We start from the raw sequence: 16,635 nt of genomic DNA on the forward strand, positions 1-16,635 counted from the left end.
AAAAAAAAAAAAAAAAAGACAGAAAAAGAAAGAAAGAAACAGCATCCTCTTTCAACCCTCATAATTTAGAAATCCCTTCCACTGAAGGTCTCTCTCACTCTGCCCTCAAAATGCCCCAAACAAAGGCCCAGCAGAACCAGAAGACAACTCCCACATCAGCCTCCTCTCTTCTATACCTAAATAAAACTAATTCTTTCGTCATGTCAACAGCTCTTCAGGTTAAAGCAAAACTGAAGTACAGTAAGGGTAGAAATAAGAGACAGTAATATAAATTTGTCAAGAGCTACTATGATGGAAGAAAACAGGCTTACTGAAAGCTGAGGCACTCTGACTTACATATGTTATCCCATTTAATCTTTATTTCTTAGTAAGTGATGGATCAGGACTCATACCCACACCCCAGGAAGCCTATTGAAAACCTTAAAAATATGGTTTACAGTGAATTAAGAAGAAACTTTCTAGAAAAGCGTAAACTTTTCAAATCATTTCAGGTATTTATCAGCTCTACAAGGGACTGGGTCCTAATGAATTCCATTTCAAATGACATATTTGCCAGTGACAGACTTTAAGGAGCAGCACTCGCAGCAGGTAAGCATGCATGTGGTCACTTACTTAGTAATGTACGCCCCTAGGTAGCTTCGAATCACTGTGTCAGTGGTGAGCAGGCAACTCTCTGGCAATGAAATAATCATCTGTCCCTCCTGGTCAAAAGGAAAGTAAAGTTGAGGATGCCTGTGCTTTGGGAAGGACCCATAAGTATGAGTCTTATCAAGTGTTTGACCCCACATCACCTACCAAGAACCCACTCTAACTCAACCAGAAGCCACCAATGAGCCCACCAATGGAGGAGCTCCCAACTCCGAAAGTCAGCAGATGCACACGAGGCTGCTCCAATGCCAGATCCCACAACCCCAACAAACATTAAAGGTTCAGTATGTGACTGACACCCACAAGCAGTCAACCCCTCACCAAACAGAGTGCTGGAAACACTTTAACAATTCAAATTATACTGTTTCTTTGCTTTCTTATGCCAGGAAATAGTGCTACCAACAGGAAACAGACAGAAACTACCCCAAAAAAATTGTATCCAGTGAAATCCAAGTGGCCAGGCAATGATCTGCTCTCTACATAACCCACACCTATCGGCCTGCCCAACACAATAAGGATCGAATTCTACCACTTGCAAAAGTATCATTTTCAGTGTCTCCTGAGATAGAACCATAGAAAGAACAATTAGATGTAAAGTAATAGAAAACATTACTTTACATCTAAGTAAAGCACTAAGCTAGATATAAGACATAGCACTAAGAAGCTAGATATAAGATTCTCCTTTAATTTTAACTGGCATCTAAGTTGGTTAAAAATCTCAGCCAAGGCCAGGCACAGTGGTTCATGCCTGTAATCCCAGCACTTTGGGAGGTCAAAGCGGTTGGATCATCTGAGGTCAGGAGTTCAAGACCAGCCTCACCAACGTGGTGAAACCTGTCTCTACTAAAACTACAAAAATTAGCTGGGTGTGGCAGTGGGCGCCTGTAATGCCAGCTACTCGGGAGGCTGAGGCAGGAGAATCGCTTGAACCCAGGAAGCAGAGGTTGCAGTGAGCCGAGATGGCGCCACTGCACTCTAGCCTGGGCAACAGAGCAAGTCTCAGCCTCAAAACAAAAAAATCTCAGCCAAAAAATCTTCTGGGATCAATTTCTGCTTTCCTCATCTGTAAAGCAAGATTAAGCTGGATGATCACCATAGTTACTTCCCATTCCAACATCCTACGATCTTCCGGTTTGAAAATACTCAGGTAAATCTCTTTATCATCAAAATGCAAACTGCACACTTCACTGTGCATTTCACTATATGTAAAATATGTCTCAATTTTCAAAAAGTTTTGACAAAACAACTGCATTTGAATGTACATGTAAAACAATTGTTTCACGATCTAAACAAAAACTACCTACAGTTACTGCTACCTGACATTTCTCATCCCCAAACTCTGCTACGGAATAAAATACACCTTCCTCCAAAAATAAAAATATTGCACAACAATATGAATGTACTTAATACTACTGAGCTTCAAAATGGTTAAGATAGTAAGTTTTATGTTACATATATTTTACCACAATTAAAATGTTTAAATGATGAAAACATTAACACAGTGTAACAGAATCACAACATTAAAAGATACCATTCTTTAGACATTAGACTTCTTGTGTTTGTGATTTTCACCTGTTTAGGAAACATAACCCGAATTCCCTTGCTGACTGTGCTTGCATTTTAAAAAAATTATACTTTCTTTTAATATTTTAAAAACTTATATTTTTAACACAACATTTTCAACAATTAAAATTATTTTTGGGCCAGGCACAGTGGCTCACGCTTGTAATCCCGAGGTGAGCAGATCACATGAGGTCAGGAGTTCAAAACCAGCCTAGCCGAGGCAGTGACACCCTGTCTCTACTAAAAATACAAAAAAATTAGCTGGGCACGGTGGTGCATGCCTGTAATCTCAGCTACTCAGAAGCTGACGCAAGAGAATCACTTGAACCCAGGAGACGGAAGTTGCAGGGAACTGAAATCACGCCACTATATTCCAGCCTGGGCGATACAGCAAGACTATATGTCTCAAAAAAAAAAAAAAAAAATATTTATCTACTTAAAAAAAAAAAAAAACACCATTCCTTAGGCAAAACATATGTACACATGTGAGTGAACGTTTTAAATAAAGAATTAAAAATAAGATAATTTTTAAATAAAAGAAGAAATTAACTTCTAGCTTTACATAAAATTGTGTATTACAGATCCTTTAAAACAGCATTGGGAGAATGAAAAGAAACCTTGGAGATCCTCATTTACTTCCTCATTTTGTAGGTGAGGAAACGGAAGTCGAGAGGATGAGAGGTCTCATGCTAGGGCCCCCAGGCAGCTGAAGGCAACTGGGGCCCAAGCCTGAGGTCTCGCCCTCCCCAACTCTGGCTTCTACCTGCCACACCATGGCTTCCTCACAAACAGCAGCAGCTCCCTTTGCACACTGAAAATATGATCTGACACGTAACATGTGTTGTGGCAGAGACAGCTAGCTGCCTATCCCAACATCCCTTCTTTCCCCTTCCTCACTAACAGAATCCTACTTAGAGAGCACACAGCTGGGGAAAGGCCAGCACGTCTCTCCTCCCTTGCAGCTGGCCAGGGCCGTGTACCTAATTGATATCCAAGGACGTAGGGAAGGGACTTTCCTTAAAGGGAGGAGGCCTGCCCTTCCTCACCCCCTTGCTCTCTCCTGCTGCTCAGGTTCCAAGACCCACACCCTGATCTGCAGGTGCAGTTCCCTTAAGGACATAAGAGAGCTGGAAGGAGCTGGGGCCTTTGCTGGCCAGAGGACTGTCCCACCAGACCGGGTCAGCCCACCCCAAGCTTGTTTCTCCGGGTGAGAACAGAATAAATTTCCATGCTGCTTACGTACCTCAGCTTTGGGCTTGTCTTTTATTGCAACAAACTTAATCCTGGTTGATAGAACCATATTCAAACATATCTATTAGGTAAGTAAGAAATGACTGTATGTCTGAAATATTTTTAATCCACTTTGTTTAAACCACAAAAACAAAGCAGCAAAATCTACATTGGGTTTCAAGGATAAAAGAAAAGTTCTCACCTGCAGGGATGTTTGGCTCATCAGCCCTCTTCCTGTACCTAGGAAAGCAAAGAAAGAAAAACAAATAAATCCCACTATCCCTTCAAGGTCCTAGAGATACCATTACGGGAAAAAAAAAAAAAAATGTGAACCTCAAAATTACACAAGGCTGAAGCTGGATGTCTCTCAGCCTTTAATTCCCAGGGAAAACAGGGAGTCAGAAAGCTATTCCAGAAAATGCCCTGACCTCCAGTGAGGTATAATCTTGAAGGGCAGAGTCAACTTCAGAGGTGAGACCTAAAGACCACCATGGACTTTATACAGATCTACTGCTGGGCCTCTTGCAGGAAGCTTTGAGCTGAACTTTCTCCTCTGGGGCCTACCAGCTAATGAGGGGCTACTCCCAACGCCCAGCCAACCTCTGAAGCTAGAGCCCCAGGCTCTTATCCCCATTGCCAGACTCAGCTCTCCGGAGTAAAGACCTGAGACCCCTCTGATTGTCCGGCTAGCCACTAAACCCCACTCAAGTCCCCACAAAGACTGCAGACATCCCCCCCTCTATGATCAGGTAACCCATGAGATAGGCTCTGCAGGACCTGTTGAGCTCAGCCGGGTAGGTCAGATCCAGCTGTTCCCTGTGAGCCAAGGTTCTGGCTGGAGCACAGTCACCATAGTAACCTCAGCAGCTGGATTAATGTCCCACCAACTTCCAGAAGTTTCTCCCTCCATGCCTAAGCTTCTGTTCCTGGAACAGGCAGATGAACATTGAAAGGATGCTCAGATGACAGCTTTCTGGCAGGCATAGGGATTATATGACCATATGAGGCCTAGAGTAGTCATGTCTCCAATTCATCATTCTTCACCTTTCCTCTCTTAGCTGGGAGGAAAAATAATTCAGCCAAGTCAATGCAGGACTACTGGGAGCTCCTGGCTCAAGGTGGGAATTCCTGCCTCAAGTCTCCCATCAGTTTCCCGGCAAGTTGGATTTGATGAGTCCCAATTTAACTCCCCTCCCAGGAGGACACTGTCTGCTCATACAGCTGGTTCTGGTATTAAGAACTTATTTTACTGATTTTGGGCACCCCATCATGGAGTTAATCATTCCTGTGGGCCAGAACTCCTCCTAGAATCAATTACTAACAGGAGGATTTTCTTCTACATTGTTATCCTTCCAAAAACTTACGCACTAATAAGTGAAAATTTCTCTCTAAACATATATATGAACAAAACCTGGCCTCTGGAATACATCTAGAAGATCTTTTACCTATATTTCTATGAAAGATAGTGTTTAATATCAAAAAACATATAGTAATCTACACTAACTTTCATTTTTATATTGGATATCCTAGGCAAAGTAGAAGTGGCCATTAGGAGCTCATAACAGTAAAGATTATTTACAAACGTCCTAAAGCCTCAAAATTTCCAGTCATAAATCTACATGGGAGGCCCAGATCTGGTTAGCGCTTTTGGTGGTGAAAGGAAATGCTGTCAGTTCCCAAGGCAGAAAAGAAGAGAGAGTCTACAGATGGAATCCCGCATAGGAGATTTCCTGTACCCCTCCACAAACTAAGTCCCGGAATTTTGTACATTTTGACGGAAGCCCAAAAATGTTACCTCCTATCATACATTGACTAAGAGCTAAAAAATATATGAAAGTTCCATATACAGAAGGTTCCTTGACCCCAGAACCGTAAGCACTGGCTCGGATCACTGCCAAATCACTGCACTTTAGCACCTGCGTGGCCCTGAATCTGGGGTTGGGGCCAGGGCAGATCGTTCTCACTTTTAAAAATGGGAACTCTTTACTGCTCCAAGTTATAGACAGATGGACCTATTCTCAGGTATTCCATCTAAACCATTTGCTGATTCCTACTTGATTATTGTAAACCCATCCTTCTTAGGGCAAATGACACCTGAGAAGTGGGCAGGCCTTAGACATGGCAAGTCTACTGCTGAAACTACTAACTCTCTTGTTCGTCTGGGGAAGAACTCCATTCAGTAACATCTAAGAGTGTGGCTTTTACTGATCATCTTTGACACATAAAAATAGTAAGTCAAGCATTATGCTAGAGGATGACAACATGGTTCATGACCATCAACTAGAAGGGGCCCTTTAGAAAATGGCTCAAATCAAGCATTTTAGTTCAAAGTCATCATGTGTAACTGACTCATGGAGAACAACTTTACACACATCCCCTCACTCAGCAAGGGGCACACATGGGAAATCATTTGCCTGAGCGGGGGTATATGAGGACGTTAATTTACTCAAAGTTCAATTATCTAATGGGTACCTGAGTAATAATTCTAACCGCCAAGGAAAGCATTCTGTGGCATGCTTTAACTTTTCTATAAGGTGAAATGTCAATAGCTTGCCCTGTGATGTAGAACTTTGGGGCTCTAATTACACCATTATCTCTGTGCTATAGCAGACTCCAAATCCTTTTAAAGAGCATCTTGGTCCTCCCTGTGGCTATCTCCTGCCCACCTGTGGGAAGAGTGGAGTGGCCATCTACGCAGACGCACACCCACAGCAAGCTGTCCAACTTCTGTGAGAGAATCTTCCAGAAGAAAATGCTTTTTGTTTGGTTTTTGTTAGTTTTTTGAGACGAAGACTCACCCTCTCGCCCAAGCTGGAGTGCAGGGGCGTCATCATGGCTCTCTGCAGCCTCAACTTCCCAGGCTCAAGCAATCGTCCCAGCTCAGCCTCTAGAGTACCTGGGACTACAGGGGCATACCAGCATGCCTGGCTAATTTTTGTATTTTTAATAGAGACAGGATTTCGTCATGTTGGCCAGGGTGGTCTCAAGCTCCTGAGCTCAAGTCATCCACCTGCCTCAGCCTCCCAAAGTGCTGGATTACAGACGTGAGCCACTGCACCTGGTAAAACATTAACCTAACCTCCATAATAAGTGCAAGTTCCAGAAGAGAATGTCAGTCTACCTCAGCTCAGTGCTGAAGCCCACTGCTCTGCAATTAAATGGCCACACATGAGGGGCTCCTCCTCCAACCCAAGGGGAGCACAGCTATAAACCAGCTGAAGGGCAGTATCTGCTGATGCCACCTGCAAGAGTTGCCCCTGCTGTCTACCTGGCCGTCATGTAGGAAAGGGCAGGACGGCTGAAGGACAGATCTTACCTGGAAAACGAGCAGGCACTAAGTTCGAATCTTGAAACTTCCTATCTTTCAGCCACTTCCTTAGCTCTATAAATTCAGACTTGTAGCTCTCATTCACTATCAGGCAAGGAGAGAACAAACGGTGATTAAAACCACTATATAATTGGATCTCTCTTTTAACAGAACATGTCTGATGAACTGTATAGACAGACTTACAGAATGGTAAGCACTGTCGTATCTAACCATAGAAAAGGTACAATACAAATACAGTATTGGCCAGGTACAGTGGCTCACATCTGTATTCCCAGCATTTGGGAGGCCAAGGCAGGAGGATTGCTTGAGGCCAGGAGTTTGAGACCAGCCTGGCCAACATAGAAAGACTCCATCTCTAAAAAAAGAAAAAAGAAAAATACAGTATTATAACTGATAGGACCACCACTGTATATGTAATCCATGAACCAAAACATCCTTATGCAACATATGACTATATTCATTCGATGTAATCCTAATCAAAATTCAAGCAGGCTTTTGTATAGGAATTAACAAGCTGATCCCAAAAATCATATGGAAATACAGAAAGCCTAGAATAGCCACAATGTCTTTGAAAGACTGATTTTAAAACTTACTATAAAGCTAGAGGAATCAAATTAGTGTGACACTGTCAACACAGACAAATAGGTCAGTGGAACTGGACAGAAAATAGGAAGAGACCCACACATAAATGACAACTGATTTTTGAAAAGGTGCAAAGGCAATTCAGTGGAAAAAGGCAGTCTCTTTAATAAATGATGATCAAACAACTATTGATCTCCATAAGCAAAAAAAAAAAAAAAAAAAATGACAAAGTGAGACCCTGTCTCAAAGTTTTTAATTTAAAAAAAAAAAAAAAAAAAAAAAAGGCAGGGGAACTTATCCATATCCTGTACCATATCCAGTTGCATTTACATAGGACTTTCCAGATGGCTAAGCACTTTTGTACTGAACAAGATACAATCTTCTTCAGATTGGGTTACCTTGAATTCGAAATGATAAATTTATATCCAAACATTGCTATCCTACAGGTAGCTAGAGGTCAAGACCAGAAAAAGAAACTTGGGAGTCATTCCCAGAGAAGACAGTTGAAAACAGTGAGTTAGATATCTTCACATTCCCACCAGGATCTAAAAAAAATTCAAGGGCACCATTCAAAAGATTCCTATTTAAGAAATATTGTCTTTGGGCTGGGCACGGTGGCTCACACCTGTAATCAATGCTTTGGGAGGCCACAGCAGGAGGACCACTTGAGCCCAGGAGTTCAAGACCAGCCTGGGCAACACAGTGAGACCCTGTGGCAAAAAAAAAATTTAGAAAACAGTAGCCAGGTGCAGTGGTATGTACCTGTAATCCCAGGTACTTGGGAGGCTGAGGCAGGAAGGAGGCTAAGCCAGGAGGATCACTTGAGCCTGGAGTTCAAGGCTGTAGAGAGCCATGATCACACCACTGCACTCCAAGAAAGATTCTCTTTGAACACTGTGTGCCTTTAAGAAAAGCTATGTGTTAGGCTGGGCACAGTGGCTCATGCCTGTAATCCCAGCACTTTGGGAGGCCAAGGCAGGAAGATCACCTGAGGTCAGGAGTTCAAGACCAGCCTGGCCAACATGGTGAACTCCTATCTCTAGGTTTTCAAATCAAATTTTCGAAATTTGAAATTTTTGAATTTTTGTTAGGATTAACCAATTTTAATCCTAACAAAAATTAGCTGGGCGTGGTGGTGCATACCCGTAGTCCCAGCTACTTCGGAGGCTGAGGCAGGAGAATCACTTGAACCAGAGAAGCGGAGGTTGCAGCGAGCAGAAATCGCGCCACAGCGCCTGGGCAACAGAGCAAGACTCAGTCCAAAAAAAAAAAGCTATGTGTATGAACAAACAAGCAATCACAAACGGATTTCTTTTTTCATCACTGGCACTAAAAGAAAAACTGTACCTCCTCTTGATTCAGAACTCCTGCAGAGTTTTCGTCTTCTGATGCGGCTTGTTCTCCCTTTTCCTTTCTGCATGCTAAAACTGTAGTTTCTTCTTTCGGAAACACAGTTCTATTTCTTAAAAAAGGATAAAACTGTAACTTCTGCGGAGATGCTCAATCTAAAATAAAAACCTTTGTTTTTCCAGTTATATGATTATCACTGTTCTTTGCACCTTTAAGTAAACAACTGTGTGCTTTGGTGTACTGATTCTCTCAAGTGTTTTTCTACATAAAAGGTTTATACTGTGAGCTAAATCATGATCCCTACAGTAACAGAATTCCCATTATATCAGCCCCTCTAAAACAGTTTAATCTTCGGCCCTAGTAACTACAGCTTAATCTACTAAAAATAAAACAAAAAATTAGCTGGGCGTGGTGGCACGCTCCTGTAATCCCAGCTACTCAGGAGGCTGCGGGAGGAGAATCACTTGAACCCAGGAGGTAGAGGCTGCAGTGAGCCAAGATTGCGCCACTGTACTCCAGCCTGGGCGACAGAGGGAGACTATATCTCAAAAATAAATAAATAAAAATGAAAAATAAAAATGAAATAAATCTCCTCGTAAAACATAAGAGGGCAGAAATGAGTTAAGAGACAAGAACTCCAGGCAGTATTAAAACCGCACTTCGGCAGTTTAAGCAAGGTTCATTATTTGACTTATTGAAAGTCGGCGAGTCCAGCTCCGGAGGCAATCGCACCTAGCGCGGTCCGGGGCCCAGCGTTCAGTCCACAGACCGCGCCGGGAAGTTCCAAGATTTCCGGGCCCTCGCGAGAGCTGTCCACTAACACGCTGCTGAGAACCACGTGGAGACCGGTGACTGCCACAGACACGGGCACGGTCCTCGCCCCCACAGTCAAACGCTAGCCTCGAGGCCGACCTACAGTCCGACACACACCGCTCCCGCCGCCACAGGCCAGCCAGGCGGGCATCGGACCCCCGGGCCTCAGGCTCCCTAGCGTTCCGCAGCGCCTTGGAGCAATATGCGCTAAGTGAACGATTCCACACGATGAGAGGTTACTGCAGCGCACACGATAATGCCCGCCATGGAAGGGACCTGCGACCTGAAGTCAGTTCTTTTTACGCTAATGGATGAAAGACCAACGAACGCTCCAGGGCGACTCTGCTCCGGTTACCCCGGCAACTAGAGGCCCGACCCGGAAGTCCTACCAGCTCACCTGGGCGCCGGCGACCGCCTCCAAGATGGCGGCTGCAGTGGGCGAGTCCAAGGCACGTGGAAACACCAAACAGCCCCAAATGAACGCAAGTTAAAGGTACGGGCCAGAGTCGCAGAGGGAGAGGCTGAAGGCCGTCGCAACTGCCTCGCGTCCTTAAGCAATCCAAGTCGTCAGTCTACCGGGTCCGCCTCTTCCCCCGCGGGTTGCTGCTTCCGGCTCGCGCATGAGCAGTTTCCCCTGACTCGCTGCCCATGCCCAATCCAGGCGGGTTCGAGGTGCGCGCCCGGAAACGCCCATAACCCCTACGTCTAGTCAGAGGTCGGAAAACTCAGTGACCGGTGGGCGGGCAAGCTGTGCTCTGAAGAGTCGGCCTGCGGAGTCTTCTCTTACGGAGTTAAACTGCCTAGGGCGCGCGGCTCTTTCCGACCCGCCCTCGATCTTTCCTACTAGGCTGACTGCCAGGTCCAGTCCCTTCGATTGCCAGTCCCCGCCCCCCTTCCATCGTTTCAGTCCAGTCCCTGGACCCGCCTCACAGGAAAATTCTAAATAATATCTCTAAATACCCGTTTCTTCCAAGAGCAGGAGCTCTTTCTGCCCCACCCACCCGCATGTTGATTATGGGCTACGCCTAGTGACTTGTTTCCAAAGAGTACAGTGTGGAAAGGTGCTTGGGGGTACAGTGGAGAAACCGGGCAAACAGTACCTTGCCCGGTGGTCAAGGATAACGCCATCAGGAAGAAGTCATACGGATTGTATGTTCCTGTCCAAAACCCATAACCCTACTTCTTCCATTAAAAAAAAAAAAAGGTACTCCTAAAACATGTTTTCTGTCATGAAAAACAAGTACAGTCGTCCCTTAGTGGCAGTGGGGGAATGGTTCCAGGACCCTGCGGATACCAGAATTAGAATGTGCAAGTCCCTTATATACAATGATGGTGTCAACCTAAGTAACAAAAGAGGCTCCCTAAAAGAAAATATATTTGTCTGGGAGAGCATTGCAATGGGAATATGCTGCCATAGTAAACTATGTGCGTTTTGGGGGAGGTTGAGGCAAAGAGATGTTTTTAAAAGGAAAATTAAGATTACATGAATTGCTTTAAATCAGTTATCCTTGGCTGCAGGGATCAATAACAAGGGTAGCAGTCTAAAGTTGCTGGACAGATGTCTGCAGAAGTATCTTCTATGTAAGATTGGGCCTTTATGCAAGGTTATGGTTTTTGCGGAGTCTTTTGTGAGGCGTAGTGCTTGAGAACCCTTCCTTCAAGGCCTTCCCCAGCTTCATTTATCACGGTTTTGACGAAGTGACTCCATTTTGATTCTGACAGCTTTCAAAATGGAGTAATAGTTGCATATAACGTATGCACATCCTCCCATATACTTTAAATCATCTCTAGATTTCTTATAATACCTAATACAATGTAAATGCTATGTAAATACTTGTTATATGTATAATTTGTATTTTTTGCTTTTATATTGTTAATTATTTTATTTCAGTTTTTAATTTTCCCTCCTTCATTGGTTGAATCCCCAGATGCAGAACATGAGGATACAGACGGCCAGCTGTAAACTCTGACAAGCTGTCACAAACCAGAGGAAACTAGAGAGCTGTGACAACTAAATGCAGTGTGGGACACTGAAGAGGATCCTGGAATAGAAGGGAACGTTAGGAGGAAAGGTAGTGAAATCCAAATAAAGCATGGAGCTTAGTTAGTAGTACTGTTACAATCGTGGTTTCCAGTTGCGACAAATGTACCACAGGAGTAAGATGTTGATTTGTGGAGAAACTGGGTGAGAGATACACAGGAATTCTCTGTACTACATTTGCAACTTTTCAGTAAATCAAACTATTCTGAAATTTAAAGTTTATTTTTTAAAAAGGGGCAGGGGGCTAGAAATAGATGTATCCAGATTTGGAATTGTTAAAAGATAAATTTTCGTATATTAAAATGTTAAAGAGTGGCCGGGCGCGGTGGCTCACGCCTGTAATCGCAACACTTTGGGAGGCTAAGGCGGGCAGATCACCTGAGGTGGGGAGTTCAAGACAAGCCTGACCAACATGGAGAAACCTCATCTCTACGAAAAATACAAAATTAGCTGGGCATGGTGGCACATGCCTGTAATCCCAGCTACTCGGGAGGCTGAGGCAGGAGAATTTCTTGAACCCAGGAAGTGGAGGTCACAGTGAGCCAAGATCGTGCCATTGCACTCCAGCCTGGGCAACAGGAATGAAACTCCATCTCAAAAAAAAAAAAAGAAAAAAAATAAAGTGCCACCAGTTGTTGAAGCAATGGACCTTGTTAAAAGCAGAAAAGAAGAATTTTTTAATAGTGGCACCAGAGGAAGGCTTTTGTAGAGTTGATGTGCACATAGAGCAAGGAAATTATTTGATTAGTCAAAGTTTGATCAAGTACCTTATTTGAATTATTCCTATGGGAAGTTCAACACAATTCAACTAATGCCCAGTTGACCACTTGTGATTAGCTGAGCTTAAGTTTCATTTTCTGTTAAATTCTGAGTTAGGCTTTGGTTTGCTTATGTAGAAACCCATGGTATTAGAGCTACCTCAGTCTAATGGCCCCCTATTTAATTATTTTAACAGATCCATGTTTCCATGATGTCATCAAAGATCAACACTCTAAGTTTCCACATTATCATCCTTAAGAAGTTGGCTATTCACATTTCTGTTTGTTTCCTCGTGGTCTCAAGGTAGATGCTGCAGCGCCGGGCATCACGCTCTCATACAATGGCATTCAAGACAGTTATGGAGACTTTCCTTTTATGAGGAAGGAAATGGAGACTTTCCTTTTATGAAGGAGGAAATAATGCATACTCCCATTTTTTACATGACAGTTAACAAAGATTCTCTCCTTGACCAGTGAACTCCAGACACATTCCTCTGAGCACAAATCCTATTTAAACTACAGATTCTCAACACAAATGATTTTATCCACCCATGTCCCCCAACATTAAAAGACTTAAACAGTAACATAGTTTCACAGCTGTAAACTAAAGAAATCCTAAGCCCCTAATGACTGAATGGAACCCCTTTTGCTCAAGAAGGCTCACAAAAAACACTTAAAAACTTAGTTCACAGCTAAGTTCCCTTCTGATGGGAGTTCAGATATGCCTCATTATACCATTAAACTCTCTCTTTTTTTTTTTTTTTTTTTTGACACAGAGTCTTGCTCTGTCGCCCAGGCTGGAGTGCAGTGGTGCAATCTCGGCTTACTACATCCTCCACCTCCCAGGTTCAAGCTATTCTCCTGCCTCAGCCTCCTGAGTAGCTGGAACTACAGGCAGGTGCCACCACATCCAGCTAATTTTTTGTATTTTTAGTAAAGATGGGGTTTCACCATGTTGGCCAGGATAGTCTCGATCTCCTGACCTCGTGATCTGTCCACTTTGGCCTCCCATAGTACTGTCATGAACCACTGCACCTGCCTATACCCTCTCTTACAGTTTAAACACAACTGGCCAGCATTGTTGTTAAAACAGAGACCAGGAGACTGACAGAACAGACTCTTTGTGGCAATAAGATACAAAAATTATAAACAAGACCTAAGGCCATGCCAGGCAAGAGTTAAGTCACTCCAAGAATAAGTTCTGTTCTAATGGCTACAAGGCTTTTCTTTTTCTTTAGCAGCCAAACAAGCACTGGCCTCCACATAAGCAATAGTAAAGCAGTTACCACCCATACACCACCAGACGCCATCTAACCAACCCGCTCTTCCACAATGACAGAGCAGGAGCATTGCCGTTTTGGAAAAGCCCCTCATTCTAAAGTTCACCTTAATTAAAAAAAAAAAAAACACCTAAATCCAAAGGGCATCAGCCTAATGGCTCAGGCCAGCGTGACCATAAACCACAAATAACATCTCCAGAAACATCCCAAACTCCTCCCCGACCAGAGACCTGCTAAACCCGAGATAAACCCCCCTCTAGCTGGGAAGATTCTAGCCCCGAGATAATTCCCCTCTGGGCTGGAAAGATGTCTGCCTCAAGATGCCTCCCTGCCTCCCAGAGAGATTCCAAACTGCCGTAAATGTCTCCACACACAAACATTCCAAGCTTGCTTGATAAGCCCCCTCACCCTAAAACCAATATATACTCTTAATCTGTAAGAGAAAGCACTCCTGACCAAAGTGGGCCAGGAGCTCCTCTCAGGTTTCATCTAAAGTAAACCTGTCTTCAACAGCCAGCGCATTTTGTGTTTCTTTCCTCTTTAACTTTTTTTTTTTTTTTTTTGAGTCCCAGACTGGATTGCAGTGGTGGGATCTCAGCTCACTGCAACCTCCACCTCCAGGTTCAAGCAATTCTCCTGCCTCAGCTTCCTAACTAGCTGGGATTACAGGCACGCACCACCATACCTGGCTAATTTAGATATTTTTAGTAGAGATGGGGTTTCACTATGTTAGTCAGGCTGGCCTCAAACTCCTGATCTCTTGACCCACCCGCCTCGGCCTCCCAAAGTGCTGGGATTATAGGTATGAGCCACTGCACCTGATCCTCTTTAACTCTTACCCACAAGCCATAACTACAACTTTGATTAGACAAGAGACTGATTTCAATAACTTTCTCCTGATAAGAAGATCACTGACTATGAAATGCACTGGTTCTGGTTTACAGAGGCTGTGCACTTGCATGTCTTTATGTCCTGAAAGACCTTTAGACATATAGGGCCTAATCATAATACATTTAAATGTTAAGTCACCATCCCCAAGTGAATATACATGAGTTGTATGTTACATGCATGTTTCTTCAATACACTTGTAGCAGGACCACCTTCATGAATATTCATAGCTCCTCCTGTAACCTGTTGAATGTATAAGTTTAGCCAACCTGTTCCGCATGAAGCTTCTACCTCAAAGCCTCCTCCTTCAAAGTGCCGGTCTCTGAGTTTCTGCTGGAGGCAGCTCCCCAGCCTCCGGAATGGCTACCTTGCAGGTTGTAACCCTTTGGAAGAAACAGTCTCCATCTCCTTTTCTAAATGTATACATGGGTGGGGGGGTTAACTTAACATAGCTCAAAGCTGCATGGCCATGATGACCCTAGCACCACTAGGATGACTCTAGCCCCTTCCAGAGAATGTTTAGGCTGCCAAAAATTTGGTGTTTGTACTAACCAACTTCTGACAATAGGCCCCTGACTGCCCTTTCTTAAAGCATTTACTGAAAAGGGCTTACAGTTGTGAATTCTTCCTCTGTCCCTTCGAGATGTATCTCCTGTGACTCAGGAGTGTTTCTCTGCCAGGCGCGGTGGCTCACGCCTGTAATCCCAACACTTTGGAAGGCCGAGGCAGGCAGATCACCTGAAGTCTGGAGTTCAAGACCAGCCTGGCCAACATGGTGAAACCCTGTCTCTACTAAAAATACAAAAAGTCCAGCGTGGTGGTGTACACTTGTAGTTCCAGCTACTCAGGAGGCTGAGGCAGGAGAATCGCTTGAACCTAGGAGTCAGAGGTTGCAGTGAGCCGAGATCGTGACACTGCACTCCAGCTTGGGAGATAAGAGAGAAACTCCATCTCAAAAAAAAAAAAAAAAAGAGTGTCTTTCTCAAGAGCCTGAAAGCCATTCCTTTGAAATGTATTCATCAGAAATGCTGAGACCTCTGTCTTTCAGTCTTCACAGTGGGAGAATAGAATCCTAACTTTGCTAATTACCAGCTATCAGACACAGCTGGCCTAACCAACATTTCCAGTGAGCAACCCTGCTTCCACTTCCTGATCCTTCATTCTCCCTTTAAAAGGCACGGTCGCCTCTGTACAAATGAAAGGTCGTTCACACTGGACCCTCTTTCCCATTACAGTAGTTCGTTACTGATTAAAATCTGTCCTTATCACCTTAGTGTCTGGCTTTATCTTTCACAGAATTCAGTAAATTGCTTGAGTTACATAACTACTATGCACCTAAGCCACAGATTGATTCCAGGTCTCAAAGTCCATGGTCTACCCCTCTAGGAAGGCTTATTGAACATTGTAAACAAGCATAAAATGAAAGAGGAGCATAGCCAGTGTCATGTAGAATTCCGTGAGGGCAAATAAGCATGGCAAACAACCCAGAGAGCCTCATTGTTCGTAATTTAACATCATCTTTCCTTTTAATATACACCGTGGAACTGTGTTTTGGGTTTTTTACCCAATAGGTCATTTTTCAACCCTTGCCTACCCCTCTCCCTTTTGGAATCCCCAGTCGTTTATTGTTCCCATCTTTGTGTCACTGGGTACTCAAATATTAAGTGCCCACTTACAAGTGAGAACAGGTGTTATTTGGTTTTCTGTTTCTTCGTTAATTCACCTAGCACAATAGTCTCCAGCTGCATCCATGTTGCTGCAGAGGAAATGATTCCATTCTTTTTTATGGCTGTGGGAACTGTGTTGTTTGATTGCTTTCAACTAGTGGGTAGTAGTGCTGGTTTGAGCACATATGCTAAAATTGGAACAATACAGACAAGATTCAGCATGGTGCCTGCATGAGGATGACATGCAAATTCATGAAGCATTTAATTTAAAAAAAAAAAAAACAGTGGGGCCAGGTGCCGTAGCTCAAGCCTGTAATCCCAGCTCTTTGGGAGGCTGAGGCAGGTGGATCACAAGGTCAGGAGTTCAAGACGAGCCTGACCAACATGGTGAAACCCTCTCTTTACTAAAAATACAAAAATGAGCCGGGCGTGGTGGCACCTGTAATCCTAGCTACTTAGGAGGCTGAGGCAGGAGACTCGCTTGAAC

The 16,635-nt window shown here is 43.8% G+C and overlaps 1 protein-coding gene, 1 long non-coding RNA gene and 1 other non-coding gene across 7 annotated transcripts in view; 2 read left to right on the top strand and 1 right to left on the bottom strand.

Moving 5' to 3' along the window:
- The window catches only part of SETD4 (SET domain containing 4), a 21,676-nt gene extending 12,123 nt beyond the window's left edge, over window positions 1–9,553 (bottom strand). Inside the window, exons 1-5 of one of the 4 annotated variants that reach the window (XM_017526211.2) lie at window positions 9,397–9,553; window positions 8,699–8,813; window positions 6,758–6,853; window positions 3,644–3,681; window positions 613–701 (exon numbers count right to left, since the gene is read on the bottom strand). In XM_017526211.2, coding sequence (XP_017381700.1) covers window positions 613–701; window positions 3,644–3,681; window positions 6,758–6,853; window positions 8,699–8,771 — 296 coding nt within the window. In that variant the 5' untranslated portion in view covers window positions 8,772–8,813; window positions 9,397–9,553. Of the gene's footprint in view, window positions 1–612; window positions 702–3,643; window positions 3,682–6,757; window positions 6,854–6,952; window positions 6,982–8,698; window positions 8,911–9,396 lie in introns of those variants that run through there. The other 3 variants (XM_037737656.1, XM_037737658.1, XM_037737657.1) reach the window with 3 other exon arrangements.
- Window positions 9,541–13,042, top strand: LOC108302553. Of its 2 annotated transcripts, XR_001824393.2 has the most exons (3): window positions 9,554–10,007; window positions 11,443–11,586; window positions 12,511–13,042. It is a non-coding gene; the product is annotated as an uncharacterized LOC108302553 (long non-coding RNA). The 2 variants fall into 2 exon arrangements; XR_001824392.2 differs by lacking the exon at window positions 12,511–13,042 and having other exon boundaries at window positions 9,541–10,007; window positions 11,443–11,631.
- Window positions 13,043–16,315: 3,273 nt separating this feature from the next.
- On the top strand, window positions 16,316–16,420 carry LOC119470831. Its single transcript, XR_005199799.1, has one exon. It is a non-coding gene; the product is annotated as a U6 spliceosomal RNA (small nuclear RNA).
- The last annotated feature ends 215 nt before the right edge of the window (window positions 16,421–16,635 follow it).

Source organism: Cebus imitator, unplaced genomic scaffold (genome assembly GCF_001604975.1).
Source record: "Cebus imitator isolate Cc_AM_T3 unplaced genomic scaffold, Cebus_imitator-1.0 Scaffold41, whole genome shotgun sequence".
Classification (NCBI taxonomy): Eukaryota; Metazoa; Chordata; class Mammalia; order Primates; family Cebidae; genus Cebus; species Cebus imitator.